This window comes from Paramacrobiotus metropolitanus, unplaced genomic scaffold, assembly GCF_019649055.1.
Source record: "Paramacrobiotus metropolitanus isolate TYO unplaced genomic scaffold, Prichtersi_v1.0 Parri_scaffold0000040, whole genome shotgun sequence".
NCBI lineage: Eukaryota > Metazoa > Tardigrada > Eutardigrada > Parachela > Macrobiotidae > Paramacrobiotus > Paramacrobiotus metropolitanus.
Genome location: NW_026570260.1, coordinates 214,169 through 241,533, shown reverse-complemented (window position 1 = coordinate 241,533; position 27,365 = coordinate 214,169). Strand labels below are relative to the sequence as shown.

Sequence of the window (27,365 nt, the reverse complement as noted above, 5' to 3'; positions counted from 1 at the left end):
CGCGATCGCTATACTTCGTTCACATTTCCAGGCAGCATTACCGCTACGTCATGCTGGTAATCATGACTCATCATTAGCCAGCTGAACGAACAGATTTATAAACACGCGCCGTGGCTGCACATGGTGCATATCTCAACTTTTCATTCAGTCCATTTAGACGGGTTCCATATCGATATCGCAGTAAAATTTGCAAAATTTCTCGAAAACTGTGTTACTACTAAATGATACTTATTTTGGAGAGTTTCGATAGTATTTTTCTGGTTGTACCGTGTGGAACAAGTTCGCGGATTGGTTATCGGATCGGAATTTATCGGATCGGAATATTCAGATAAAGCGTTCGCTTGTTATATTTTGTCATAATTTTATCGAGCGAGCAGCCTGCGAAGCTCGAAGCGTAAAGAGGTGTGATCTCGCTGGAAAATTCTTCTGGAGCCGTCTCCGTTGTAGCACCAGAGGTAGAGTGATTTATTAAATCCGGAATTGTTTACCGCGAAGGGGCGTCAGAGTGGGGAGACATGTATGGCAAGGGAGAACAAAGTGGCGGTGGCGGAAGCGGAGCACGCCAGAACAGGTCGGGCAGCAACTCGCCTGATCTCGATCTCAGACAACACGATGCCTTTCACGTTGGCGCGCACTGCGAGGAAAACACTTGTAATCGCCTGGGTAAGAGCGCCCTTCTTTCTTTCCAGTATTTTTGAAACTTCATGGAAAAACTTAGTTTTCTCTCCGTTCTCAGTTTGACTCAGTTCCGACTGTTACATTGACCAAGGCGTATTGATGCATGTTGTTATTTTGGCAGATTTCCTTCCCGTCAAGTGTGATGGATGTGGCAAAACCTTCTGGTAAGTAGCGCTGCCATTTCTATGTGAGTAAATACGGTAAATATACCGTAATGCGACTGCTCTGGGCAATTTATGGGTTTAGAGAGTTTTACGATAATCTGATGGTCTTTCCGTTGCAGCAAGGAGCACTATCGCTACGAGCACCACCAGTGCTCCAGCGGACGCCAACAGGATAACCAGGTCCCGGTGTGTCCATTGTGTAACGCCCCCGTGCCCATCAAGCGCGGCCAACTACCGGATCTCGTCGTCTCGGAGCATTTGGACACGGAATGCCGCTCGGAGAAGGCACTGACGCTGCAGGCTCGCAAGCGACAGGCCGGCCAGGTGTACGCCCACGGCTGCGCTGTCCCCGGCTGTAAGCGCAAGGAGATGCTGAAAGTGGACTGCCCGCACTGTCGACGATCCTTCTGTCTGGCTCACCGCTTCCCCGATGATCATCAGTGCGCCAACAAAGCCCTTCCCCTTGACAACAGCGCTAAACGCTCGGCGCCTGCCAGCAAAGCTGGGTAAGAGCATAGTAATGTAGTCAAGTGCGACGCCGCCTCACTGGTTTATTTTCATAGAGCGGCGGCATTGGCGCGCTTTGGAACGAGCAGTAAAGCCACTCCCGCGGCCGGGAAGCCAGGTGTGGCAACTGCAGTTCAGTCTCCCAACATGTCGGAGGATGAAGCGCTGGCCCGTGCCCTACAGTTGTCCTTGTCGGATTCCCCATCCGGCACCGCCCCCGCGCCCACAGCGCAGGAAGACGATGACTTGGAGCTGGCGCGCGCCCTGGCCGTTAGCGAAGCGGAGTTCCAGCGGGTACAGACGCAACAGAGCCGAAAAACCAACTGCGTGATGTCTTGACCGCCGTCCTGTCCGCGCCTGGGCCGGTTTTTCTGTACAGATAGTACGCATCCTTGTAGTCATTCTCAGATGTTAATTTTTTATTGCCTGTCTTGCACCCTGGCATGTGCGTGCTAGAAATGGTCTACTTTAGGTAAATTACTGTTAGCATTCGTGTGGGGGAAGTTTTAAAGTTTGAAAGTGTTATTTATTAAACAAGTGCGGAATGCATGGGCAGGTGTTTGTAGTAAACTTCGATTTACAAGAACTACTAGGGAAGTGCACCGCTTTCGGCTAGCACTAAAATACCGAAGCGAAGCGCGGAACACGATTATGTACCAGTTCCCGAAACAATATTGCAGCAGGATTTTCGCTTCGGTCGATCATGCATTTTAAAGTGCGAGTACATCAAGAATAATACTCATCATAGACAAATATTAATACTTTTTATTGGACTTAATGGATCCAGACGCCGCATATGCATGTGCAGGTCAGCTGACACTTAATGAGACGGGGACAATCGGTTTGACCGTGAAGGTGACATTTTTGCAAGGGATGTGCTAATTTGACCATCGCTGTACTTTACAACAACGAGTGCATTCGGTTAGTTAACTGTGCGCTTCAGTACTTAAATTTTACTCACTGAGGAGAGATCAAAGGCAGCGGGGTTCATATGCACACAGCAGGTAGTTATCTGTTTATCAAATATAAGTAAGGCAGGAATAGCAATATTATTAATTTTGTCATCCTTATAGTTATTGTGCGAAAACTGCATGCGTTTCCATAGGACAGGGGAACCGGCTTTAAGAGTGCTACTAAGCAAAAACTACTTCGTGAAAATTTCAACACTTATTTCTATAAATTACCGATTTACGGTATCCCCACAACCTGGGTAAAGGGTGTCGAGAGTGCGCATTATAAATGGGATTAATCGCATCCGGTCCGCGAGTATTGTCAGCTGATTGTGAGCCTTGTTTGGTGCACAAGCGCTTATGTAGGAATAAGTGAATGCTGTTTCAGATTAACGGGTTGCAGTGAAAGAACGACTGCGGGTACGGTAGCTAGGTAAACTAGTGTTGACCTTTGGGATGTGAAAACCTGGGAATCGGCATGAGCAGTAAACGCAGCAGTCAGCTGAAGTATTGAGAACCAAATGGTCATGGTGCCGGTTTCAAGGCAAATGGCCCAGTGCATGGAATACCCATGCTACCTCCTGCGTCCGAGGTACCAGGTGGCGGACCTTTTATTCATCCACGACGACTGCAACATCGATTCGGCTTCGTTCAGTGCGTCCGAAACACTCATGGGCATAAGGTCAACGAGCAACAGTGCATTATTGGAGGTAGGGGTGAGGGAGCGTTTGCCCAAATACCATGAGACAGGTCCTGGGGCGGAGCGTTTCCCTAGATACCAAGAAACAGGTGCGGGGGCGGATCCGGAGCGTTTGCCCAGATACCAGGAGACAGGACCGGGGGCGGAGCGTTTCCCTAGATACCAGGAAACAGGTGCGGGAGCGGATCCGGAGCGTTTGCCCAGGTACCATGAGACGGGTCCGGAGGCCGAGCGGGAGCGCACTCGAGCGGCGCCCGTTTGGGATGCCTCTAGGTTCTGTCCCCGCCGCACCAGACGCACGGCGACGAGCGCCTTATTGGGGGATGTCGATAGGGTATGGCTCCCTGTCGGCGGTATAGATAGGTAGGGGTGGAGATGGAAGCGCTCCACGGGAAGTCGCGAAGACGTGGGCTGGGCCAGTTGGCAGAACCGAACGACGCTTGCCGGTGGCTCTTTGCCGGCGCTGTGGCGGCGCAAACATGACTGGTAACGGGTAGAGGTGGAGCGCTTGACAGTCAGTTCGGACGACTCGTCGTCGGTTTCGTATATGTCGGAGTGCTCACCGGCTTGGCGTTTACGGCGACCGAGATACCACGCGGCTTTGGGGGATTTGCTGTTCGAGAGACTAAGCTGGCCAGGAGCGAACTGGCCGATAAAAGAAAGGGACTGACTGGCAGTTAGTTGTGGGGTGTAATAGGAGGAGATCCAGCTCTGCAACCGGGAGGGGTCACAGTCCTTGCATATGGAGTGCAGGTTTCCTGCAAACGCATAATCGGCTTGTTAGCAGTACCTTTCGTTTAAAAACTGACAAAACTGACGGAAACGTGCTAACCGGCAAATACTCTGCAAGTCAAAAGTGCTTACGGTATATTTGGTACAGCTGCTGCACATCGCCGACGCCTTTCATGCTAATGGGCAGATTCAAATCGGTGTCGCTGACGTTACCCGTATAAAAGTCCGGTATGATGGCGGCGCGGGGAACAACGACGCCGGGCTCACTTTTGGCAGGCAAAGCACAGCACAGCAGCAGGGAAAGGTTACGCAAGAGAAAGGCCCGCCCACTGAACGCCAGCTTCGCCCGGCTGCAAGGCCACACTCTGTCCGCCTTCATGGGTAAATTTTTTTGGGTCACCGGTATTGGCGCCAAGCAGGAACTGGTGCGCCATTTGCGGGGACCGCGGCTAAAATCATAAAGGTTATCATGAGGGTGCAGCGGCCGCTTAGCAGCCATCGCGCTGCGTTATAGCTCGGAGGGTGGTCGTAGAGCTCTCACTTTATCCGTCAGCGATCTATTAGATCGGCTTAAAGGAAAAAGTGAAGCATGACCTTCCGGATATGCGACGAACGATTAAAGAAGAGTGTATAAGAATTAAAGCTATCAATGCACAATGGGAAACGATGATCGAGAGCTTATATAAATGCCACAGGATGACAATACGGTGCAATGCTGTAGCGGACGAAGAAGAAGGCACACCACCGCCGACGTAAGGTCGGGCTGCAACCACGCTGAAAATTTAATCAGCGTGTTTGCGCTCTTCGTCGGCGGGCGGGATGGCTTTCGAACAAGCAGTGCGTGGGAACGAAGATTAAAGCATTACCGGCATAACTGTGACTGCCGACCACCCGCCGCTGGTACTGGGTGTGCCGACTTAGCTGACCTGCTGCGGTTGACCTCATATACCGATTGCGATGGCAAGAACCGTTGGAGCTGTTAAGCGTCCCACCTGGAGGCGCAGTAAAGATGAGCAATTAGGCTGGGCTGTACCGAAATGCTAGAAATCGGTAAACAACAAGCATTACTTATGCACGGGCATCGTGCCGTTCGCTTACGCTGGTCAAATCGCTTGGAAACTTTCGCATAATTATTTTTTTTTTACGTAGTAATTCATTTTGATGTCCCCAACGTCCACACATTACCGTATAACTAGTGCTTGCTTGTAAATGCATGCAGCATGCAGCATGCATCACACCGGCTCCGGCGTAAACGAATTCTACAAATTAATATTACAGCATTTATCAGTCCGTAACAGTTTTTTGCACTCCAGTTTTTGTTGAAAGGCTGAACAATGTGTTATATCTTTTGAATATGCTTGAGCTAGGTAGGTATCTGATTATACATAATATATATGCTCCACGAACGGTGATTATTTATATTATCACTTTCAGCGAAATTCAATGATTCTTGAAACTGTAAGGCGCGCATTGTATTCTTGTTGTTTTCATGACAATTCCTTCGTTCAGTTACGCGGTCAATGCCAACATAAAAAAGAGCATAAAAAGATAAAAACCAGTTACTGCACATGATCATAAAATACTAGCAAGGACGATATCTTGATGCGTCGAGCTAAACAGATAAGGCCCCAAAATGATAACAGGATTTGTCGGCCGCCCGTTGAACGGTGGATATTACGCTGCTCGTTCAGTGTTTGGGCGGGGGACCAAAGGCCGGCACCTCGGGATGGTTGCGCTGAAGCTCGGTGCCAAGGGCGGAGAGCGTGACACAGACCTGTGGGATGTCCTTCTTGTCCCAAAGGTCATTGGTCTGGAAGATGTCGGTGCCGCGGACGCCCAACTTGGTGCAGGCCTGAATGAAGGTGCCGATGTTTTCGCGCAGCTGCGCGTCAATCTTGCCGCTGTGGATGGGGCCGGACACCAGGTCCGGCTTGACCTTCTTCATGAACTTGAGCAACGCCTGTCCGTCGTGCAGCGCCACCTCCAGAGGCTCCTCTGGCACCGGCTCGCCCAGATAGCCGTAGATCCACTTCAGGGCAGCTTTCTCGAATTCCGGATCGCGTTTGGCGGCGATCTGTGCCGAAAGACACAACGATCAGTATTATGTAAACTGAACGTACAATGCGTGCAAAATAAGTATCATATTGTATAATACTAAAATGTAGAATTACGACGCCACTATACTCGTATTAGGTAAGAACGAACAAAGCACACTATAATACGATCTAATTGCTATATTTATGAGACAGCGCTATATAATGCGGGAAATAGGCAGAGCTTTTGCTACGCACAGGTTCAAATCGCCAAATATGGCAATGAGAGAATTACTATTAATTTGTCATCCTAACATAAAAAAATTGGATTACTCCAGATATGCGCCCAAATTTTACTACTCGAATCATCTCTTAATTATTAACCACAGTTTGCGGTTATACTTTGTCGACAATTTTAAGTGACGGAAAACCCGAAATGCACAGAAAGCCAGAGATATACAAAGGTCAAATAGTGCAGTGCGAGAGATGTATACCGACCTTATTCTGCATAGCAGCGGTCAATCCGTACTCATGAGGCATTGTGGCGGGTAATTAGGGAACGTGTAAGCCAAATACTTAAAAAGGGCCGTATGTCAGCCTGGAAGAAAACTACCGCAAATGTTGTGCGAAGAAGCGATAGAGTGGGTCAAAACGGTTTGGGCTTGACGCGTGAAGATCTTTATAGTTGACTGGCTGACTTCCGCTGCTGTGCGGTCGCTAGTCAGCCGTTGTGCCGCTTCGTGAGTCAAAGTTCGAGATGTTTCCTTTTTTAAAAAACAAACACTATGACGCATCGGCAACTGTATCTATGCCTATAGGATATAGTCAGCCGGGTAAGTTCCCGCGCTAACGAGTGTGGCTAAATCGGGATGCACTCTCTCCTCGGCGGCCAGCCGTCTATCATTTCATAATAATTATTACAGTATTGTACGATGCATATGCGTATCATACAAGTAGGATCACCAGCTCCAGCCGGCCAGTGCCGGATGTTGCACAAACGGTCATTATACCGTACGGCATTTTGTTATATACGCGCTGGAAGTAAGGAAACCGCATATGCACGAAGAAAGTTTAACCGCAATTAGTCGAGGTTATGCCGGAATATTGAGCAATGGTGTTGGAAGCGAAGAAAGTATCTTGCTCATCAATAAGCTACATAGTTATCATATTGGCCACATACTGGTTGTGTGTCAACAGTCAACCGAACCAGCGTAATAAACGGTGGCATTAGATGCAGCGGCCTGGACAGGAGAACGCAGATCGTTTTCATCACGCCAAATACGGCTATGCTGGCATTTTATGAATTCCGCTCAACTGCGAATAAGAAAACTTCCACAATCAGCTTCTATTATTAAATTCAAAAGCTTTGAAACTGCCTTATTGTCAACGGAGAGTACAAGATAATCGAGACCTCACTTAATTGTTAATCACATTCTATATAAAGCGCATGCTGCAAATGCTCGCTGCATGTGGGCATGCATACATTATCATTGTTATTTCCCCTTAATGTTTTGTTTTCTATGATTTTTCCTAAATCAATGCAGAATTACCGTTTCTGGGCAAAAAATGCCGCAAAGCGTGTCTCCTAACAACCTCCTGCTGCCCTCAAATGTGTAATAATCATCATACTAGACTTTATTTTTGTTTTTCACACGTATACTGTATACATTACAGTACATTCCAAATTACAATGTGTAATTATGATATATCACATCTCTGTAATAATAATTTTTTCCCATTATTTTGATTTTGTGTTATTGTTTTTGAAGTTTTCGCCAACCATCGTACCCTACCCTAGAGTAGTAATTATTGATAAGCAGTTAGCATACTGCATAATACTGTACATCACTACAAAGCCATGCATACGAGCATACGATGACCTATGTAAACGGACTACCTAATTAAAACCCTGCTAACTGAACTAGCAGGTAGCAATAAACTCAAGTAGTGCAAGTAGTAATAGAACAGAAGTGTTCTATAGGTAAGTCCGGTGAATATTCTGAAAAAAGGTGAAGTGTTTTGCTGCCGCCAAGAAAGCACGTTTCACATCAAGTACTCTGTACTTAAAGTTATTGATAGACAGCGGACAGAAAGGTCAGCAAGTATTCTGCCCATGCGTAGGAGAGCACATTTCATTGGAATTAGTTTAAATTTGATAAACAGCAGTTTTTTTTGTGGATAATCGCTGAGAAAACTAATAAAGAATCTCGAAGGGAATATGGACAGCGAGTGTCAGTATTTGCACAGAGCAATACTATTAAATCAGCAAACGTAAGGTATTAAACGTAGCGCATAAATCCATAGGAACGATCCTGCTTATATATAATTGCTGGTGGTGCACCCGTGTCGTATAACTGGACAGTAAAAATAAAGACAGAAATGATTGGAATAAGATACGATGTGACGACTACATTTGCTTGTGGGATTTGCATTGGATGCCGGTGGTTTGACATGGGAAGCAAAGTGTGATGTCGATGACGGTTAAATGCAGATGGGATGGATTTGCAATACGGAGTTACGGATAAGTACTCTAACTGCATGCAGCAGAATGAATCGTTTTGCTTTGTTGTAATTCCCATCCATGTGCTCGTACGATAATAATGATGCCGGTAAAACTTAGCTGAATGCGGTACAGGAAGTGAACTTTGGTGGATAATTATGCAGTTGGCGACGGGAATATACGTTATGTAAGCATACAGGTATAGCAGAAGGCATCGGCTGACTGCAACGCCCTGTCGAGTATTCACTCAAGCCCTTCAAACGGTTCAGTCGCCGTGGTAGTCACGCAGGAAATCGATACTGGTGACGGTGACGGCGGCCTTGCGGCCCTCTTCCTGGCGGATCTTGCGCAAAGCCTCGCTAGCCACGGCCAGGTCGCCGCGCAGTTCGCTGAGCATGGCCGTGATTTGTTGCTGACTGTGCAGGATCTCTACCGTTTGCGTGTAGGGATTGTAGCGAACGTTGAAAGGTCGTCGAATGGTGCGCGCAAACTCCCTGTCGTAAAACATATGTGCCCCGATAAGCGTTCGGTGATTGCTCAGATCAATACTTCACAAATATTTATTGATGACCTTTGGTTTGACGGGTGCCGATCGCTTACCGCATCTGCTCTTTGGCCTCGTCGAAGCTGTTGCTGTAAAAGTAGACATTCTGGTATGTGGTGATCATGCACTCCTGACTGCAGGTCACCACGGGGTCGAACGGCAGTTTCTTGGCCGCCGGCGACAACACGTGCTGCAATCAGGGCACGTCAATCGTTACTTATGCAATGAACAAATTTACATTGGGCAATCTCCGGTGTCTCCATCCGGTAACGTCTAGTCGGTACCTGAAGCTCGCCGATGGACGACAACAGTCCGGCTCCATAGGCACGCAGCTGGCCGTCTTGGTGACACAAGCCGAATTCGATGGTGAAGAAATAGCACTGCAAATCAACCCAGCCGAGTTTATTAAAACTTCGTATCACCAGATGCGGATGCTAGTAATCCCGACCCAGCAGAAGCCTTCCAAGGGCAGGGTCTCCAGTTCCTCTATACTAGTAATGAGTGCACCTACCGTTGCTAATTTGTCCACTTCGTCGTCGCTGGCACCTAAAGATGCCAAACCCAGTTCTTGGGAGAAATGGGCAAAACACGGATCGGCCTAGGTAAAGAGAAGCCTTGAAATTGGCATATGTATACTCTGTTCGTGGATAAACCCTTTATACGAAGCATTAACAGGTATAAAAATTATTCAATATGACTGTGCTGTTGCTTGCCAAGAGCGGAATGTGTCCCATGATTTCGTGGCAGCAATCCCTGCAATAAACGTACGATGCTGGGTACAACTGTGCAATGTTTACGAATCATTAAAGCAGCATCATGTCCGGTTATACAAAATATTAAGACAACTGCAGTAACTCCAAGGCGATTACATACTACATACGGTTCGGGTGTGTAGAGCGGACAGGAGGAGTGACGAATGTACTGAGTGCAGTGAAATACACGGAAGGCCAGTCCGGCCAGAAAGTCGCGCGAGCTGAGGTAGCCGGCCACTGGGCGTACCGTGAAGCCGGTGCGCTCCTTCAGGAAGCGGCTGATGTCCTGCAGCTGCGGCAGATTGTCCACTCTGCAACCACATCAAGGTCACACTTGTAACACCATTACAGTAAGTCATTGTACATGTGATGCAACTGATCCGTTGGGCGTACCTTAACCCGGCCGGCCGGTACGTGACACTTTTAAGCGGACCCAAAGTATTTATGTCAGCAAAGTATATGGATGCCACAAAACGTTTATGAATAATAATAATTATTATGGCCGAGTCAACAAACGTCTGGGAGCGGCTTTAACTATAGCGTTATCGCGAGTACGTGCTCTAGTGCCATACCACCTCGACATAGACACGATAAGAAGAGTCCTGGTTCCCGGGACGCTCTTCCAAAATGTGGCTACTTCCAGCTTACTTGTCAGATGCATAATGAATTTGCTTTCTGCCTAATGTTTTTCTTTGCGAGCAAATAGAAGTATACTACGGATAATACAGAGTGAGCTAACCTGTATCCACAGTGCCGCACCAGCAAGGGAATGTTCTCCAGCACTTGCCGGCACGCATGTGTCGGGTACAGCTTCATCAGCTCACTGAACACCACTCCCCTGCATAATAACCACCCGTTAGTCACTTGTATCTATTGCACCGGTAATTATATTTTCATAGGTAGCTATTTCGGCAATATGCGTCGGGAAAGGTATTCTTCTACAGAAAACCGTTGCTAGTTTTGCAATATAACTATATTTCGGAAATATATCACAAAAGTGATCCGACAATACTACAGATAAAATACAGATATGATCACAATGCTCGCGGAACAGAAGTGTTGATCTAGGCAGGTACTATACCACTGCCTAACGACTATTACATTCTTCCAGCATTCTTCCATAGTGGAATATACTCGTATACTTACGATTAACAGAATATATCTATATGTCCCGTATACCATGGATATTCGTATATGCTTCATCCATACATATCAGCAGCCGCAAGTAATTCTATTATCTGCCTTATAACTATGTGTATAGAATGCATAATTAAAATAGAAACATAGATAATTATCAGCGTAGGCGATTATTAACAAAACTAAAAATACTAATCTCCTGCGCGGCGTAGCAGATGAGTGATTTGAGTTTTCTTAGTGTTGCTACACTGTACTACATTAAATAATTAACAAATGTATTTACATATGCAGACTAAACTTGCTGCGCATGCAGTACTGTAATTTTGTAAATTAAATTATTAAATAAATGACATACCATGTACGCGTTTCCTCTTCCGTATACTTGACGCGTGGGATCGGGCGACCACTGGAACGACAATTCCATTCGCATAATCGTTACATTATCAGCGAAATGTCAATAGCCTATTCACCTACTCTGCAACACTATCATAACAATAGTCAACAAATTGGACTCCAAAGGTAATCCTACTCGTAGGTTGGTAAAACGAGCGTGCCTCTCTCCCCGTTCTCGAGGGAGAACTTGTGTGGAAGCAACGCGTCGGCGCAAATACTTTCTCGCAACTTTCGCGTGTGCCCGTTTTCAAATAAAAACCAAACAACAACTTCCAGCAGGAAACAGCAAAAACAATTGTTTTGAAATAACGTAGCTGGCGCAAAACTTATTTCGGCGCTGGCTTGGGTGCATCGATGCTATGCGAAGCTGCCCTTTGCTCGTGGTGAGCTCAAAACCATCCTCAGTATCTACATAAGAAACAGCCCGCGGCTCCGCAAATGTAATGATTCCGCATTACAGATGCACGTAATTGTATGCTGTTCCGCAAACAATTATTTTTTGCTATATTTGTGACGATCATTTAGACATGGATAATCGTCATTTTTCGGTACTGCCCATGATCCCAGAAAGATGCCACTCTGTACTTTCAAGCTCTTTACAGGAAGGGTACAGTTTTCCCTACTTGTAGAAAGTACCACAGGGCACAGCGGCAAATTGTGGGAACACTTTGCTTTGCATTAATTGCCCATTCATGCCGAAAATATGGAACTTAGCACGCGGCCCATCTTTGAAATCATTTGCAGGCGCCTTTAATTAGCGTCCATTCCAAATTGAACAGGCGCGCCAGTCTCGTATTTGATTTAAGGAGCATCTGATAATATGGCTTCCTAAATGAGCTTTTCCCACTGCATTAAGTATTGTCCAAATTATCAACGGAAATGGAAGTGGGAATACCATTCAGCTCTGCGTTTTTACTGGGCTGCGTGTGTGAGTAAAATGCAACTGACTGCGAGAACAAGAAAGCTCAAACGATAAACTACGAGTACATGCTATCTAGCACCGGCACTGCCGGTCGCCGCGAAAACATTGTTCCATGTAGGGTAGCCATTTTTTAAGGATATACCGTACGGTAGCAATTAAATACTTCATAACCGTAGTGACCTTTTTATTAACATTTAAGGCGTTATTTGATGAGATACGGCAACTACTGCGGTAGTTGGTTATAAAAGGATTACGTCAAGAAGATCAACAGAGAGCGCTAGGAGCGAATACGTACTGTTTGTATTTGAGTGCCAGTTCAGCGAAATACAGTCGGCGCTTCCGGTAGACCGGATCCTTGAATCCCTACAATTCATTGCAAAGCCCATCAGTTAATGTTGCACACGTTACCTGCCTCACCTTTGTACGCAAACAATGCGGATTTGAATGCATCTGCGTCAGTTCACGCATTCTTGACCATTTTTGTGCAGTTCTAAAATGCGGCTTAGATTGTGTTTTTCACGTTATACGTCGCTTAATTTACAGGGCTGCTAATTAAAACGAAATTTCACAAAAATTTCGCACAAAATTAACTTAATTTTTAAGTTATAATGATTTTGTGCTAGCAGGAAACTTAAAATGAGCTCAATCTTAAAAAGTGTGGCACCCCTTCCCATTAAAAATTATTTGCAAGGCGCCTCCGTAGTGCATGTGTTGCTGTGCGTACTCGTCACTGCATAGTACATGACAACTTAAACGGAAATATTGTACTAGCAGTGATAAAAATTAATATAGAAATATCTCTGATCGCGCATTGATTATTTAACCGCGTTTTTGGTATAATTGTTTACGATGGGAATCTTATGCACAAGTTATTAAACGCTGATGAGAAAATATTGTGCGTACACACTTTAGGTAGCCTAGTAAATTAGTAATGTTATTGCATATCTGTTGTACAGCAAAGCTTACCGGGTGGTCAGCGTCCAGTTCTACGCCGTACATGAGCACTTTGTGGGCGCTCTTGTCCAGGTCGGAAATGCGGCGTGGAAACCATGGCATCCCGTAGACCTCTGCACGGGTGAAGAGGTCAGCTCCGCGACAAAGCAGTGCAGTTGGGGTGTTGTGGCTTACCGGGTGTGTCCAGGTGGCACATGTCGCCGTCGGACAGGTCGGTGGAGTCGTTGATGGTCGCCTGTCGCTGGAGAGTCCCTCCGGCGTTCATGTTGCTGAGCGATTGTTGGTGGGCCAGCGTCAGCCGGCGTTTTAGCAGGTTGCACACTTGCACCATCTGTCGATCGTCGCACTCCACGTCCACATACACTTCGCACTCATCCTCGTGGCCGCGACTGCGCTTCGTCTGCCGCGACTCGATGCGGCAGATATTCACGTCGTGCTCCTGCCGTATGAGTTATAAATAAGTTATTGTTTTGTTTAATTAGTTCAGGAACCAGCAAATGTTGACCTTGCTTGTTCCAGTCAATACTCACATCAACATCGTTATCAGTATGGATACTAACAGCTCTTGCCAAAAAACTGTAAGCGGCAGTAAAAACCTGAGAATCTCACCTTGAAAACGGTCAGCGCGTTAGCCAGGCTGCCTAGTTCGTTCTTCAAGGAGAAGACCACTGATTTGGTGTTTTTCGTCGTTCCCTTTTTGAACAGCTCCGATTCTTCGGCGAAATTGTTCATCTCATCCTACAACCAGTACGATACTGCTTTTCGCAGACATAGGTATTGTACATATACAGAGTATGTATACGTAGACGTGGTTAATCCAACCTAATCATGACAGGTTGACAAGTCACATGTGCAATTTTCATTAAAGCAGCGTCGACTAGTGAAAACTCAACGGAACTGTGTCAGTTGTGCTGGAAAGCGAGGGCACATTTTACAACGGCAGTGCGCGTACGTACTGTACGAGTACCTTTTCGATAAGGTCATGCAGGACAGAGCCGGTCGCATTAGGGGCGGCCAGTTTATTGAAGTGGGCATTGGGTGTGCTGGCAGCGCGCTGCCGCATGGCACCTAGATACGGACGTCCGTGGGTGCTTCCGTTGGTTCTATTAGCGTCGCTGTTGACGGTAGCTGTGGCAGGCGACGGACGCGAGTCTGACTTAACGTGTCTTCCAGATGCCATGTCGCTTCCGCTGGGATCCACGTTCTCTCGCTGGTGGGATTCCATAATTCTCTCTCAACTTAATCAATTAACTCCCGTTCCGTTTCTATCGCAGCCAATCAACACATAAAAATTACCATATCACAGTTCCAGGGGCGCGTTAGAAATAAAACTTAATAAGTTATTTCAATGGTACACCAATAAGCGCAATCGTAACCCACACATTAACCGCTAATTCAGCAACACTGTCATGACCTTACAGTTAGCTGCTTGGTTCAATTGTCGTTGTGTAGATTCAAGTAAATTCAGTACTTGAACCTGGACAGCACGCACAGCAACATAACAAAAGCAGTGGAAACAGGAAATATTCCTGGTCTCTTAGTAGTGCCACGTAATGAATGCGAGGTCACGTTGGAGAAGGCAGAGTGCTGGTGCTGTGGAGTGCGGGTGGTTGTTGCGGGCACTAATCAAACAACTGGTTCTGCGCGTTAACTTCCATCAACTGAATAAGGCGCTTGACTGTGACAAGAGTCCTGACAGAGTGTGATGGCTATTAGGACTTCTGTTGCTGTTTATATATGCATGTACAACAGGCGATTACATGCCGATTAGACCCCGGGACGCAGTGCAGCAGTGCAAGTGCGCCGGAAATGGCTCGTACGTGCGCTACTGCGTATGTACAATGCAAGCAGTGGACGTCACTACCGGCTTGTTCATCCGCAACCGATCTTCCCCCCGCTCCCTAGCTAGACCAAACTTTGACTGATCCAGCAGATTACATCCGGACGATTAATATTGGCTGCTTCATTTCCCTGGCCTGTGTAGATGCACAAATCTACCTGCAAGAGCGCCATTGATTGCATTGTTTCTGACTCATGAGCTCAAGCATGAGTACGAACGGATTAGACCCATCTTCTCCCTGGATCAGTTACATACACTGGCACAATGGTGGTTGCGCAAACTTTACCCGTGATCCGGAAACTGAGACACTTGGATCGCTGCTGAACTGCCTCAGTGCAGATGCGCCCTCTGCCCCACGTCCAGCTCGTGGTAATTGTCTATAATTACCTTCGTAGTTTAAGCGTAGCAGTTCCTACCTGTTCAACTTAAATAAACAAGCATTTTTATCCAGATCCGCCCGGCAATAAATTCCACACATTTTTCCTCACCGAATTGCATGACTGGATGTGGTACGGACGGGAAAGGGTCCTGGTGGGTGACCCGCGCGATGGAATTATTTATGCCCTTTCAGTCACATACAGTAGACCATTCGGATACATGTAAAACAGCTAGGAATGCACAAACGACTTTTGTTACAAGTTACAACACAACCTGTATTGTAGTACCGATACAGACAACTTATATTTACCAGTAGCCAATAACTTTTCTACAGGTTTCCGGTAGGTATGAAGACGTTAGCGGTGCCGCCTTTCCGGTGCGCTGCTAAAGCATGGATCGCGACGGCAGTGCTGCTGCAGTGCTGGATGCGAACTGTGAGATACGCATCCATGAATGGCGAGCGCTCATATGTTTTCCTGTGGCTGGACAGTGATGGATCACTTTTTCATGCTTCATAACTGCAACTCATTCTCCACAGTTGCATGCGCCATGCCTTTCCCTGTAGTCTGTCTGCTTGGGTCAAGTACTGCCGTGTTCTGGCTTAGGGATTTGTTCCCACGCACGACGCATTCCTGGGAATCCAAGCCACTGTGCTAACCGGAAAGCAAATCCTCATTCAAACTTCAAAAAATGATTCAAAGATTCATAATTATACATGTTGTGACAGAAACGATTTACAGTTGCAGGTGAAAAATGAATTGTGCAAATTAAATCTCGCAGATCTAGATGACAACCGGCCCGCTGGATCGACAATTGTCTAGATTTTACGCAAACCACAATTAGGTTTTTGTTTATTTACAGTACAAGTATTTTAGCATTAATACATGTACAGTACAGTACCGATGATTAGCATGCACAACTTCTTGAATTCAGTACTCGTACTTTAGCTTTTTACTGACTGTGGTACTACTACAGTACAATAATTATGTTTAACGTTGTAAGGTTGTATTATTGCAAAGGGAACTGGAAATGGCATCGATTTAAATGGAATTGGATGTGCGCGCTGCTCCTGTGCTGTCAGCGCGCGCACGTGGTAGCTAATACAAAGTACATAACTAGTTATCCATTCGATCAGCGTTGACTGACCCCTGTCCTATGTACTGTCCTGTCCGACTGAATCGATTTCAGCGTTCATCTAGCGTTGGAATGCAGACGCATTCCTCACTTTTGGCTGCTTTGCCATGCACAGACGATCGCGCCTGCATGCAGTCATGCACCGGACTGACCACAATTTTCAAAGCGACGTTGCTGATCCGCGGGGGCTGATGAGTGATGGTGTTTCCTGCAGAGCTGCTTACGTACGTACACATCCCGAAAAAAGTATTTGTAGTATTGACACGGATTGAACCTCTGTTGGTATCGAGACATTCTTAACAGGAAGATTTGGTTTCTTGATATTAGGAAGGACTGTGGTCATTTTATAAGTGCTATGGGAAAAACGTTACGGTATGCCAACCAGCTGTTTTCCATTGCACTGTTCACAGATGGGGTACAGTGTCGGAGCTCGTAAGGTACATAGTTGAACGATGGGCTTAAACAAATAGGTAATTGTTGATTGCATCATAGAATATAACTTTAATTTTGCAACGCTCTGTATTCGTGCAACGTAACAAGAGGGATATAAAAAAGGTTGACTGTACTCTATACGTACTGTATTAATATTATTTTTTTGCTTCTTTTTCGTGTTTAATCTCTCCAGTTTGACAGTAATACTCGTATTGTCTTATAATTCATAAGCGAACTTTTTCTGGCGTCAGTTAACAACTTTTCCACTTGTATGGCTTGTTGTTTTGAATATCTTTAGATTCTTTACTAGTCGCTCTTTAGCAGTTGATGGAATGTAAATTCAAATTGGCTTGTTTGCATTGCTGGTGGCACCATTGTGGTGATGGCATAGACTTCTGACTTTTCCCTGTGCCTGCGCGGACCGACTATCCCCGTTTCTCACATTGATTACGGACATTCACTGACGATCGACTAACTTACGTAGCAGCATATGGATACTTCTACTTACTGAACTACCAGTAGAGCGGGATGCCCCTGGCGCTGCAGCACGTCGCTTCCTGTGTTGGATGGCCCGTGGTTGATTCTTCCTGTTCTACGTTAACCAGAACATACGCATCCGGCATCGAAGTACTTGATTGTACTTGCGTCGCATATGCCCAATAAATTAGCGACGTATGTCAAGTGCCCATTATCCGTCAGTCAGCGGCTGCGTTCAACAACTGTAACGGTCATCGCCAGGATAGCGCTGGACGTTTTCACAGAAACGTACCGGCCGCGTGCCTAAAGTTTTGTCTCTTGGCAGGCATGTCCCCGATGGTTGCGACTGAATAGTCACCATTTAGCTGACCGCCCGTGACTGGAGCAGGCAACGAGATGCCGGCGGTGACGAAGAAAAATAAAGAGTTCCTCGCGGACAAGACAGCAGCGGAGCCGGTACTGCAGCGGTCGGGGAATGAGGAATGGACAGCGAAGATGAGCGGACAGGCTGGACGCGCCACCGGCTCCAGCAACTGGAAGCTTTTTAGTCCGCCGCCTCCTTACAGCGAATCGGCGCCGGCCGCTGCACAGGAGAAGAGCCAGCGCAAATTAAACGATTTCGGTAAGCAGCTCACAGACTGATCTGGCTGCACTTCGCCGATGTGCAGCAGTAAATATTCCGCAGTTATGCGATGTGTTTGGCCATGGACAGTATATAACCCGTTATATACTGCCCTTGATTTGGCAAATATCTAGATGTTATAGCAAGAGCCGGCGTGGCTCAACACCACTTTGATACAACAACTGATTTGCAATTTCGCCTGCAATCTATATACCGTAATTATCGAATTTGCACCCCTGGGGTGCAAATAGTTCAAACGTCCTGGAGGAGGGGGGCTTATTTCGGGGAGGGGGCGTTATTTCGGGGGGTGGTACTATTTTTCAAACAGCATTTTTTCGAGGGGGCCGTTATTTTTCGAACAACTACGCATCCAGTTCTATTGATACTGAACTCAGTAGATACCGGTATTTGCAATTTCACAACCTTACGAGCAGCATTCCGAAGCCTCGCACCACATTATTTTTTTGAAGTTTGTCTGTTTATTCATTAAATCATAACAATTATTATGAAGCAGTTTGCGGTATATCTATCATTTTGCGGCGCTTAACATTTAATAACGCCCCCTGGGCGGTAAATTCGGGGGGAGACGTTATTTTTCAAACGGGTTTCGGGAGGGGGCTTATTACGGAGGGGGGCCTTATTACGGGGGGAGGTGCAAATTCGATAATTACGGTAATTCTTGGGAATGCGGCTTAGTTCGCAGTAAAAACTAACTGTCCATTTGCTGCTGTACAGCTTATGATGCACAACCCAGAGAACAAAATTCCATGGTAAATTAGTTAAACTGTACGATGGCATTCCGTTTGTCATCCATATCGGCTGCACATCTTATTCGAGTAGCGCCATGCCAGCTATGCCATAAATAATTGCTTGACGGGTCATAAAGCGCGATAAGGATGATATGTGGAATCTGGTGAAGTTCTACCCGCCGATGATGGCGTACAGAAGTGAATGTGATAGTCGTATTATATCGCCGAAGCGAATGGCCGTGTAATGCGCTGCTTAATTTCCCACAGGAACCGGAAGAAGGCTCGGAGATTGCCAATCGGCCTTTCTCGCTGCCGCAGCAACCAGCACACCGGATTGTAGCACTAATGGTCAGAGCATTGCCTTCGCTAGTCAAGCCGCTTCATTTGCCACCAGCCCCAGCATCAGGTACAATGAAAAAGCTTTAATACTTTTTATACTTAATCATTTCAGCATTTGATTATTTGTCGGTGTTCGGCAAAATATCGTTTTATACGGACTATTAACTTGACCCATTCATTCTTGGATGGCGGCAAGTTGTGGAAGTGATTACAAATGCTTCAGCCGAGTGTTAACGTTAAATCTCTCTTGCAGTGATTGTGGGACTCATGGCGCCCATCTGACGAGCAGCATTCAACGGGGAAACTGTGCAAGAGCGTTAACCAGCAGCGAGAGCAAACGCCGCGCATTCCACCCGGCCTCATTGACGCCACTGGCCAATCCCCACGGGGCCGGCTTCTCTCTGCTGCCTGTGCCAGCGGACGGACGTACTTTCAGCGGCGGTGCCGATAATTGTCCATGTCGGCCAATTGTCAATCCCACTAACACTTCCGCCGGCTGCACATGCCATTTGCAGCTGAGATTGTCCTTCCAGGGCGGCGGTTGTACGACTGGCCTCAGTCCGCTGCCGCACCACTCTTGCTCCGCCTCCGTGGCCTCTTCCCCCCGCAGCAGCATCAGCACGCTGGCATCTCGCTCCAGTTACGCTGAACTGCGTCACCTGCTGGCATCACCGTGCAGCAGCCCGCACAACTGCACACCCAGTCCGGCGTTGCTCGGGCAGTGCGGTTGTCCTTTTCCATCGGATAGCGCAGGGCCGCATGGTGAACGCCGCTGGATAACCACCCCGACGTGCGGTTGCCACCGCATACCAGCCGGCAACGGTAAGCGCTCAACAACAGTTTCCTCAAATTACTTCATTATAGATGCGATTCTTTGAAATTTAATTAAAGATGCCATAACTTGATAATTAATCAAAGTTGCAATAACAAGGAAATTAAGTAAAGATGCAATAACATAAAAATCAATTAAAGCTGTAATATTATAATGCGCCCGCGTCAGCACCGACCTATCGACGGTTAAGCAATACAGTACATGCATGCGCCCTGACAACCAAACCCTATTCTGCCGGTCACGCGGATTAGTCTTGAGCTCATTTGATACACTGTCGCGATTGTACCTCAGCCTGATCAGCCGGTAATCCGCGCTGTATACAAGCAGACAATTATCACGGCGATGATATAAGATTGTCCTATCGTGCTGCGGGGCTGGTTAATCAAGAAACACTACAGCGAAACCGATCCATAATTAAACTCGTAACTGAGCACGTCCCACGCGCACAATTGCACAAACGGTAGAGCCCACGTCTGTGGTTTGCCTGCTCTTCATTATCGGCCGTCGAATATCATGTCGTTGCGGTGCGCTGTGGTGTTGATCGGTGCGCTTAGCCGCTGTAGTAATCATGACACCAATGAGCCCGCGGTATCAGTTACATAATTACAGTAATCCAGCAGAAAATCATGTTTCTTTACCGACTCTTGATTCATTTACCATCCCTGCAGCCTGCCGACTGCATCAGTCCGAGTTGTGGAATATGTGCATTTTCTTGCAGGAGTGGAGTCTCTTGCCAGCCAATACTGCACATCTCCCGTAAGGTCACTGTCCGGCCTCCTCCGCCAGACCCATCCCGCTAAGCCACCGTTTCCATCCCGCGAGCATTCCCGCGCGGAATTGTGTCCAGGAGCAGCCTCCCCGACGGGAACGGTTATCATCCACGACAGTATGATCCCGGCCAGTGGCCGAAGTCCATCAAAGCCGCATATGCCGGCGGAAGCAGATAAAAGCGCACTGCATTTAAGAAGCCACGACGCCGCTGCCAGCGGTGATCGAAACGCTCTGCTCGCTACAGCCACAAACCGGCGTGAGCAACCGTACTTTGCTAGACCAATTGCCAGCGCTGAAGCGGTGCGTACGAATAATATGGCGCGCTCAGCCAATCATAAGCAACCGTGTTCTAGTACATGTGCAGCAGCTGGCTGCGGCACGCAAGTGGCTGACAGCGGCAATGTGTTGGCTGTTTGCCGATCACACCAGAACGCCGGGGAACGAAGTTATTTAGACCGTGCTCCAGTGACGAAAGGTCCGGTGCGTGGAGTAATTGGTACCGGCGTGGGAGCGGCCAGTGCGGAAGCCAGAATGCACCGGGCAGCAAGGAATATCTCGGCGGCTGTCTTCTCCCAGCCCTGTTCCGAGGAGTTGGAAGATCCGCCGCCCTATAAGCCGGCAGCGCCGACAGCACGGCCTAAGGTCGTCGTGCCCACAGCTGTGGTCAGCAGCGGCGAGCAGAAGGCGGCCAGCGCTCAGGTGGAGCAGAAGCTAGCCAATCTGGAGGAAGAGCTGGCTCGGCAGAATCTGCGCGATGAAGACGACTACGACGATGAGGAATACTTCGGTAAGTCACTCGTACATATCGGCAACATACGAGTACACGGCGGCGGCTGCATCTACTGCCGTGTTGATGCGGGCAATAATTCGCCGTTAATCCCGAGGAGATCGAGCTCAAGTGTCTGAGGAGTCTGTTTATTTTGTTGATCTTGAATGGGTGATTGTGCAGTGAACAGGAATGTAGCGACAGAGCGCTGCCTATCGGGGGAATTCCGACGGGGTTTAGTGTTGAGCTGGCTGTTTACTTGTGTGCAAATCAAATGCCACTTGTATTCCGATAGCCCCAGCTCATGCCCATATTTGCCGAATAAACTTTAGCGCTAACGATAAGGGAGGAAAGCGGCCATTGCTGACAAGTCACGCATTTGTCTGTGCCTTGGCGCCTTTCTCTCTCTGGCGCCATTCTTCTTCCGGCACGCAAATCCCATCCCTACAGATTGTGTGCGCCCGATAAGACAGCGGCCGGCAGCTTCCACAGTGCCTGTGCGTGTTTGGCAGCAGCCAAGTGCCGGCGGACATATCCCTCAGGCAACGGGATGAGGACGACCGTTTATGTGCAGGCACAACCCTCCTTCCGCACGCCCGCCAGCTGCTCGTTAGCATATATTGTCCCACTGTAAAGCAAACTGACTTTGCATTTTGACTTTTAAACTGGCATGCAATTAAGAAATACCGAGTAAGGATTATTTGGGATGTCATCATCATCATTGCCGGCAACCGTTTTTATATACTTGGAAAATTCCCTGGGATTGTTTGCAACAGTAATCAGTACTAATACGGCATAATCTATCACATTCGTTAGGACAGATGCAAGCTAGTGCTGTGCATTCTGTGTACGAACTTCAGAGCTTGTATTCGAGTGCACCATTGGGCTTATATTATTATTTGAGTGAAATTTGGGGGCATTAGATTGACGAACATTGAACTTGTGCTTTAAGTGAAATAACCTGTAAACACGTCGCACTATATGGTGTACATACTGTAATGAAAAATTAATAACCACGATACGTGTTGTATTGGTGTTCCAGCTGAAAGTGCGGTAGGGACGGATGCAACCACTCCGTAGCTGGTTAGACCAGCCGGCATAATCAAATGTTTTGGCATTTTTGAAAAGTTGACTAGCATGCAGAAGGGAGACGAGGTCTGATTAGGGTTGACCGGTAAACGGCAGGGTGCACTTGTCTTCTGCCGTGCAAACGCAAAACTGGTTATAGATTATTACTACAGTCACAAGTTGCAATTATGATGGATATTTGGCCTGACAGGTGGCGCAAAACATTTCATTTTCCGCAAGCATCCCTTGTATACTTCCATGCTTCCAGCTAATCATCCGGCACAGAATACTACCCGTAGTAGAACTGCTGCGAATATATTATACTAGGGAAGTGCAGTTGCTTTTTGCGGGCACTGCATGACCGGAAACGGAAATTTTGTTCGATTGGGGTGAATTGGGAAATGGCGAAAGGCCATACTGACCAGCAGATCGCTTTGGGTGCATCTTGCTATTCTGAACTAGGCAGAAACCATCATATTTGTATAAAAATTAATTTGCGCAATTTTTTTGAACTTAAACACGATTGTGACTCTATCTGATTGTACGTAAAATTGTAGCCGGTACCAACTACAGATCCATAATTGGTTTCGATAGTGTTTTTAATTTCGCTTGATTGTGCGCAGTTTTGATTTTCTGGGATAATAACCATTAATAATAGCTCTAATTTTATCAAATTTTCATTGCCAGCCTTAACTATGCGATGGCAAATATGAATCATGTTTGTGTTTGGTAACACATGTAAGACGTTATATCTGCAGTATATAAGATGTTTAGAGGGCACACCGTTAACATACATATAACATATTTTTACACATTGGCAAGTTAAAGTAACGTGTCTTGAGCTGCCTTGTTTTACATTCAGGATTCTGCTATTTGTGCGGGGAACGTGTAATTGGAGTGGAGCAAGCGTGCCAGGCCATGGGCAATTTGTACCATACCAAGTGTTTCACCTGCATAATATGCGGTAAGTGCAACTGTACAAGAGGCTCGTTAGAGTAGTAACGGAAAAAACTGATTATTCTACAGGTCGGACCTTGCGGGGGAAGGCCTTCTACCACGTTCGAGGCAAGATCATGTGCGAAGAGGATTATCTGGTAAGGCTAGAGAAAAGGACATCCACAGAAGCCGGCACGTAGACAGGTGAGCTTGCCTGCTTGCAATACCTGTTTGCAGTACTCCGGCTTCCAGAACTCCGCTGACAAATGCGTGGCCTGTGGCCATCTCATCATGGACATGGTAGGTGCAACAGTGACGCTTCTGATTTTTAGCACTCCCATCATATGACGCGCTGTGCTGAAATTTGTTTTGCTCCGGCAGATCTTACAAGCGTTGGGCAAATCCTACCATCCTGGATGCTTCCGCTGCTGCGTCTGCAGTAAAGCACTGGACGGCATTCCTTTCACCGCCGACGTGGAGGGCAGTATCTACTGTGTGGAGGATTACCGCGGGTATGGTCAACATCATCTTGAATAGCGTTCATCTGTACGGTCTATGCCTACCAATTACCACCAACCTGCGACACCGAAGAATGATTCGAATTTAGCTGTGTTTTTTCTGTTTGCTTTATGTTCAATTTTGTTTCCTTATTTAGCGTGTATGCGCCCAAATGTGCCGCTTGTCATTTGCCCATTACACCCGTTCAGGTAAGCATTGCATTATACCGCTGCACTCACGTCTTGTGGATAGTTTTCGGTTATTGTGGCGCAATGCGCAATTTGCAAACTGCAGTGCGCAATCAAGGTAATTATTCAAACTGCTGCTTTATACGGAATGATCTTTATGGTTGCATGCTGCACACAGGGCTCGGAAGAGACGGTGCGCGTCGTCTCAATGGAGCGTGATTTCCATGTGGACTGCTATGTTTGCGAGGTAGATGCTCAATTAATTTGGCTAATTATCCACCGTGCACTACTCTAGTAGTATATCGTACATAATCAACTGAGTGGCTGCGTACCTTAACATCAAAAGTTGCGTGTCATCGGCGCACGGCCATTTAATGCTCGCATGTGATAATAGATCATAATACTATACGGCGGTTACGAATATCTGTGGCGTTAACTATAGGACTGTGGAACGGAGTTAGCCGATCAGCCAGTGGAGAAGCGCTGCTATCCGCTGGACGGCCATCTTCTCTGCCTGGCCTGCCACAATAACCGGCGTGATCGCGAAGACTGGCCCGACCACCAACCGGACGCCACCGTTCCCGCCCGCCAGAAGAGCGGCACCGACGCGCGCACCCTACCCACACCGCAGCAGTCTGCGCGGGCCACCTCCGCCTCACCCGCTGCTGCAGCACAACGTCCTCCGCTGCAGCCAGCTAACATCACCGCCACGACTTCCCGCCATCGTCTCCCCGTCCTTGCACGTCCACCTCCCGCGCAACCCAACCGAACAGATCTGCCCCTGCTGCCGGTGTGTTTGCCTATTCAAGCGCCACCGGAAGTAGTATGCGCCGAATACGAGTCGGATCGGGATCGGCAACCACGGCACTAACTGCATCGATCCCGAAAGGCAGCGTCCGCGAACCGCTGGCCAAAGCAGCCCCTACTCTTACCGGCAATCCTGGATCTTACAGCGCCACCACGGCATGAACCGCTTTTCATCAGAGTTCATGCTCATAAGATTTATCAGATGTTCAGCTGTTCGGTCTCTGAATGTTAAAGATGAGATAACAACTTAAGTTTTACTACGTAGCTCAATTCTTTTTGCACTCCCTACAATCCTCATTTTTTAAAAGGTTAAAACGCCTGAAATAAAATCAACTCGATTAATCAGCAACTCTGCGAGTTAACATAGAAAGCAACGATTTAGAAAGACATTCAATATGACAGAAAGAAAACAGATGCAAAATGAGCAACGAGAGCCTGGTCCACAAAAGGCGGGTTAACGTTGAAGGATTACAAATGGATTACTGAACTGAGTATTTCATCGGCAAAAAGGTTCAAATTATGGTTAACTTGCATTTAACGACCATCACTGCACATCGTCATGTTATCGTGCATGCCTTCAGAGCTAATTCGGTGGTCGGCAGTTGGGGCACTGGCGAGCCGTCTCTGCGCCAATCCGCGCACAACTGCGATGGGCCAGAGCGCCACAGCCGGCGCAGCCAGTGACATGCTCCTGGAAAGCGTATAGCTTATCCTCCGTCTGCCAGCAATAGACGCACACCTGGCTGAGTTGTCCACACGATGGACAGCTGAGACGGACGTGCGCCTCCAGCTGTTTATAAAAAGCGTCTAGATGACGCGCCAGCACCCCGCGCTGAATATCCAGAAGGTCCTGGAGGGAGTACAAGCCGGTAGCGAACATAAGGTGTTTGCGGTGGCTGGGCAGCAGACGCAGGAGAGCAATCTGCGGCGCCTGTTGGCAGTCCAGCATCATCCGGTGCAGGATGGTCAACCGCGGCCGCAGTTGTTCCACGTAGGCCAATTCCTCCACGTGCAACGCCAATTCCCGGTTGACATCTAGCAGGCGAATCAGCGGTTGGTAGTGCAGGAGGGAGAGAAGCTGCTGACTGGCGCGGCACACCGGCTGCCCCGACAAATCCCAGTTCTTGACGGCCCGCGCAGGGTTGACGGCCTGGTCGTTGCGGTGGCAGATTGTGCAGTAGTAAGCGCCGTTGTAGTCGCACACGCGGATACTGCTCTCCCACACCCCGGGATTGTCCATCGGGAAAGGTTTGCGGCATTCCGCGCAGGCATAGTTCTGCTGCTCCAACCCCTTCTCTGGGCAGATATCCAAGATGAAACCCGACTGTTTCTCCGCTTCATCTATCAGCAGACACTTGCACTAACAATTTATCAAAAAGAGCAAATTCAGCAAACGCTTCCCTCACCGGCGACGCATGAGCGTGCAATGGTCCCGATACAGCGCCGATGACAGCAGTAACCGCAGCGTATGCACTGCAGCTGGCTGCTGGTGAGAATCATCATCTGGCCGCAGACCTCACAGTGGGCGCCCAGCCGTTCCTTCTTCTGGCGCATGGCCTGCAGCAGCGGCACCTTCTTCAGCTGATGCCCCAGGGCGCCGATGGTGGCCGAGCCCCCGCCTACCTCAGCGGCTTCCTCCATCTCCTGGATACGCAGACGCAACATGATCAACTCCTGCACCATCTGCGCGCGCTGCTCCTGCTCGAGGGGGCTGTCAGGCGACAGACGCAGGATGCGTTCTTTCAGCACATCGATAGCCTTCTCCACTTCTTGCCGAGCAGCCTCCGGGCCCAGTTCGGATGCGGTGGCACCCCCCTGAAAATAGTCTTCCACGAGAGGACCAAAGGCGTCTCCGTCCTGCCCACCCTCGGGGGCCGCATCGTTATCTGCGTCGGTGAGCGTACGCACTGACACCGTGGACGCCTGGCTCTTCAGGAAAGGCCGGGCGAACTCCATGAGGGAGTCGACGGAGAGCTCCCTCACCTGGGCGACGAATGTGAGGTCGTCCGCCCTGGAGGCGGAGTGGGAGGGCGAATCCACTTCGGCACAGGCTTCGGCCATTACGCTGTCGATGCTGTGGTTGGCGGGAAAGGTGGCCACTGGGGAGGGGGCCGTGTCCGGAGAGTCCGCTCCGGAGCTAGAGCCCGCCGTCAGGCTGGAACAGCTCTGACTGTCTGATGGAGAAAGATCCATTCAGTCTTCAGTGCTCTGCGATTTCACGGACCGAAGATCTCCATACACATGCGCTACAGCGCTCAACACCGCTGCTATCCTGGTCCGACTTAGGCTCTTAATTGACTTTATGAATGTATGCAGAATAATAAAACGTGCACACGATAGTATATAAAACAGCAAGCACAAAATTTCAAAGAACGAATATCACCTATCAAAATTACTGATACAGTGCACACAATAAAAACTGATAATTAAAACATAATTTTTGTAAACGCTACAGTAAAAATAACAAGTAAAATTTTTTGTAACACGCATTTATTTTGCGTTTGCACTTTTCAGTTTTGTATTTAAAAACCTGTAATGTGACCGCCAGATGGAGAAGTGTGA

The 27,365-nt window shown here is 47.8% G+C and overlaps 6 protein-coding genes across 10 annotated transcripts; 2 read left to right on the top strand and 4 right to left on the bottom strand.

The window, feature by feature from the left end:
• Positions 1–119: 119 nt before the first annotated feature.
• On the top strand, positions 120–1,896 carry LOC129590488 (AN1-type zinc finger protein 2A-like). The gene is made up of 4 exons (XM_055485744.1): positions 120–663; positions 800–842; positions 962–1,348; positions 1,406–1,896. The coding sequence occupies exons 1-4, from the start codon at positions 516–518 to the stop codon at positions 1,686–1,688; spliced, it is 861 nt and encodes a 286-aa protein (XP_055341719.1). The 5' UTR covers positions 120–515; the 3' UTR covers positions 1,689–1,896.
• Positions 1,897–2,172: 276 nt separating this feature from the next.
• On the bottom strand, positions 2,173–4,354 carry LOC129590527 (uncharacterized). Its single transcript, XM_055485801.1, has 2 exons — positions 3,864–4,354; positions 2,173–3,757 (listed from the first exon to the last, which is right to left on the bottom strand). The coding sequence occupies exons 1-2, from the start codon at positions 4,228–4,230 to the stop codon at positions 2,874–2,876; spliced, it is 1,251 nt and encodes a 416-aa protein (XP_055341776.1). The 5' UTR covers positions 4,231–4,354; the 3' UTR covers positions 2,173–2,873.
• An 836-nt stretch (positions 4,355–5,190) lies between these two features.
• Positions 5,191–6,456, bottom strand: LOC129590502 (muscle-specific protein 20-like). The gene is made up of 2 exons (XM_055485768.1): positions 6,263–6,456; positions 5,191–5,805 (listed from the first exon to the last, which is right to left on the bottom strand). The coding sequence occupies exons 1-2, from the start codon at positions 6,302–6,304 to the stop codon at positions 5,419–5,421; spliced, it is 429 nt and encodes a 142-aa protein (XP_055341743.1). The 5' UTR covers positions 6,305–6,456; the 3' UTR covers positions 5,191–5,418.
• Positions 6,457–7,757: 1,301 nt separating this feature from the next.
• Positions 7,758–15,813, bottom strand: LOC129590610 (tryptophan 5-hydroxylase 1-like). Its single transcript, XM_055485933.1, has 16 exons — positions 15,495–15,813; positions 15,295–15,414; positions 14,386–14,960; positions 13,934–14,231; positions 13,576–13,704; positions 13,141–13,405; positions 12,979–13,079; positions 12,308–12,375; positions 11,053–11,103; positions 10,300–10,398; positions 9,689–9,871; positions 9,522–9,561; positions 9,320–9,406; positions 9,093–9,188; positions 8,865–8,998; positions 7,758–8,758 (listed from the first exon to the last, which is right to left on the bottom strand). Exons 4-16 carry the CDS (start codon positions 14,189–14,191, stop codon positions 8,530–8,532), a joined length of 1,740 nt encoding a protein of 579 aa, XP_055341908.1. The 5' UTR covers positions 14,192–14,231; positions 14,386–14,960; positions 15,295–15,414; positions 15,495–15,813; the 3' UTR covers positions 7,758–8,529.
• Positions 15,814–16,427: 614 nt separating this feature from the next.
• Positions 16,428–25,134, top strand: LOC129590473 (LIM domain-containing protein jub-like). Of its 5 annotated transcripts, none has more exons than XM_055485724.1 (14): positions 16,428–16,542; positions 16,646–16,755; positions 17,072–17,422; positions 17,553–17,849; positions 18,866–19,004; positions 19,191–19,759; positions 20,488–21,327; positions 23,237–23,338; positions 23,401–23,468; positions 23,548–23,610; positions 23,692–23,822; positions 23,966–24,017; positions 24,175–24,243; positions 24,439–25,134. In XM_055485724.1, the coding sequence occupies exons 4-14, from the start codon at positions 17,624–17,626 to the stop codon at positions 24,865–24,867; spliced, it is 2,688 nt and encodes an 895-aa protein (XP_055341699.1). In that variant the 5' UTR covers positions 16,428–16,542; positions 16,646–16,755; positions 17,072–17,422; positions 17,553–17,623; the 3' UTR covers positions 24,868–25,134. The 5 variants fall into 5 exon arrangements, with proteins under 5 accessions (XP_055341699.1, XP_055341701.1, XP_055341700.1 ...); XM_055485726.1 differs by having other exon boundaries at positions 17,072–17,471; XM_055485725.1 differs by having other exon boundaries at positions 17,072–17,849.
• Positions 25,040–27,293, bottom strand: LOC129590474 (differentially expressed in FDCP 8 homolog A-like). Its single transcript, XM_055485729.1, has 2 exons — positions 26,210–27,293; positions 25,040–26,144 (listed from the first exon to the last, which is right to left on the bottom strand). The coding sequence occupies exons 1-2, from the start codon at positions 26,994–26,996 to the stop codon at positions 25,387–25,389; spliced, it is 1,545 nt and encodes a 514-aa protein (XP_055341704.1). The 5' UTR covers positions 26,997–27,293; the 3' UTR covers positions 25,040–25,386.
• Between the last annotated feature and the right edge of the window lie 72 nt (positions 27,294–27,365).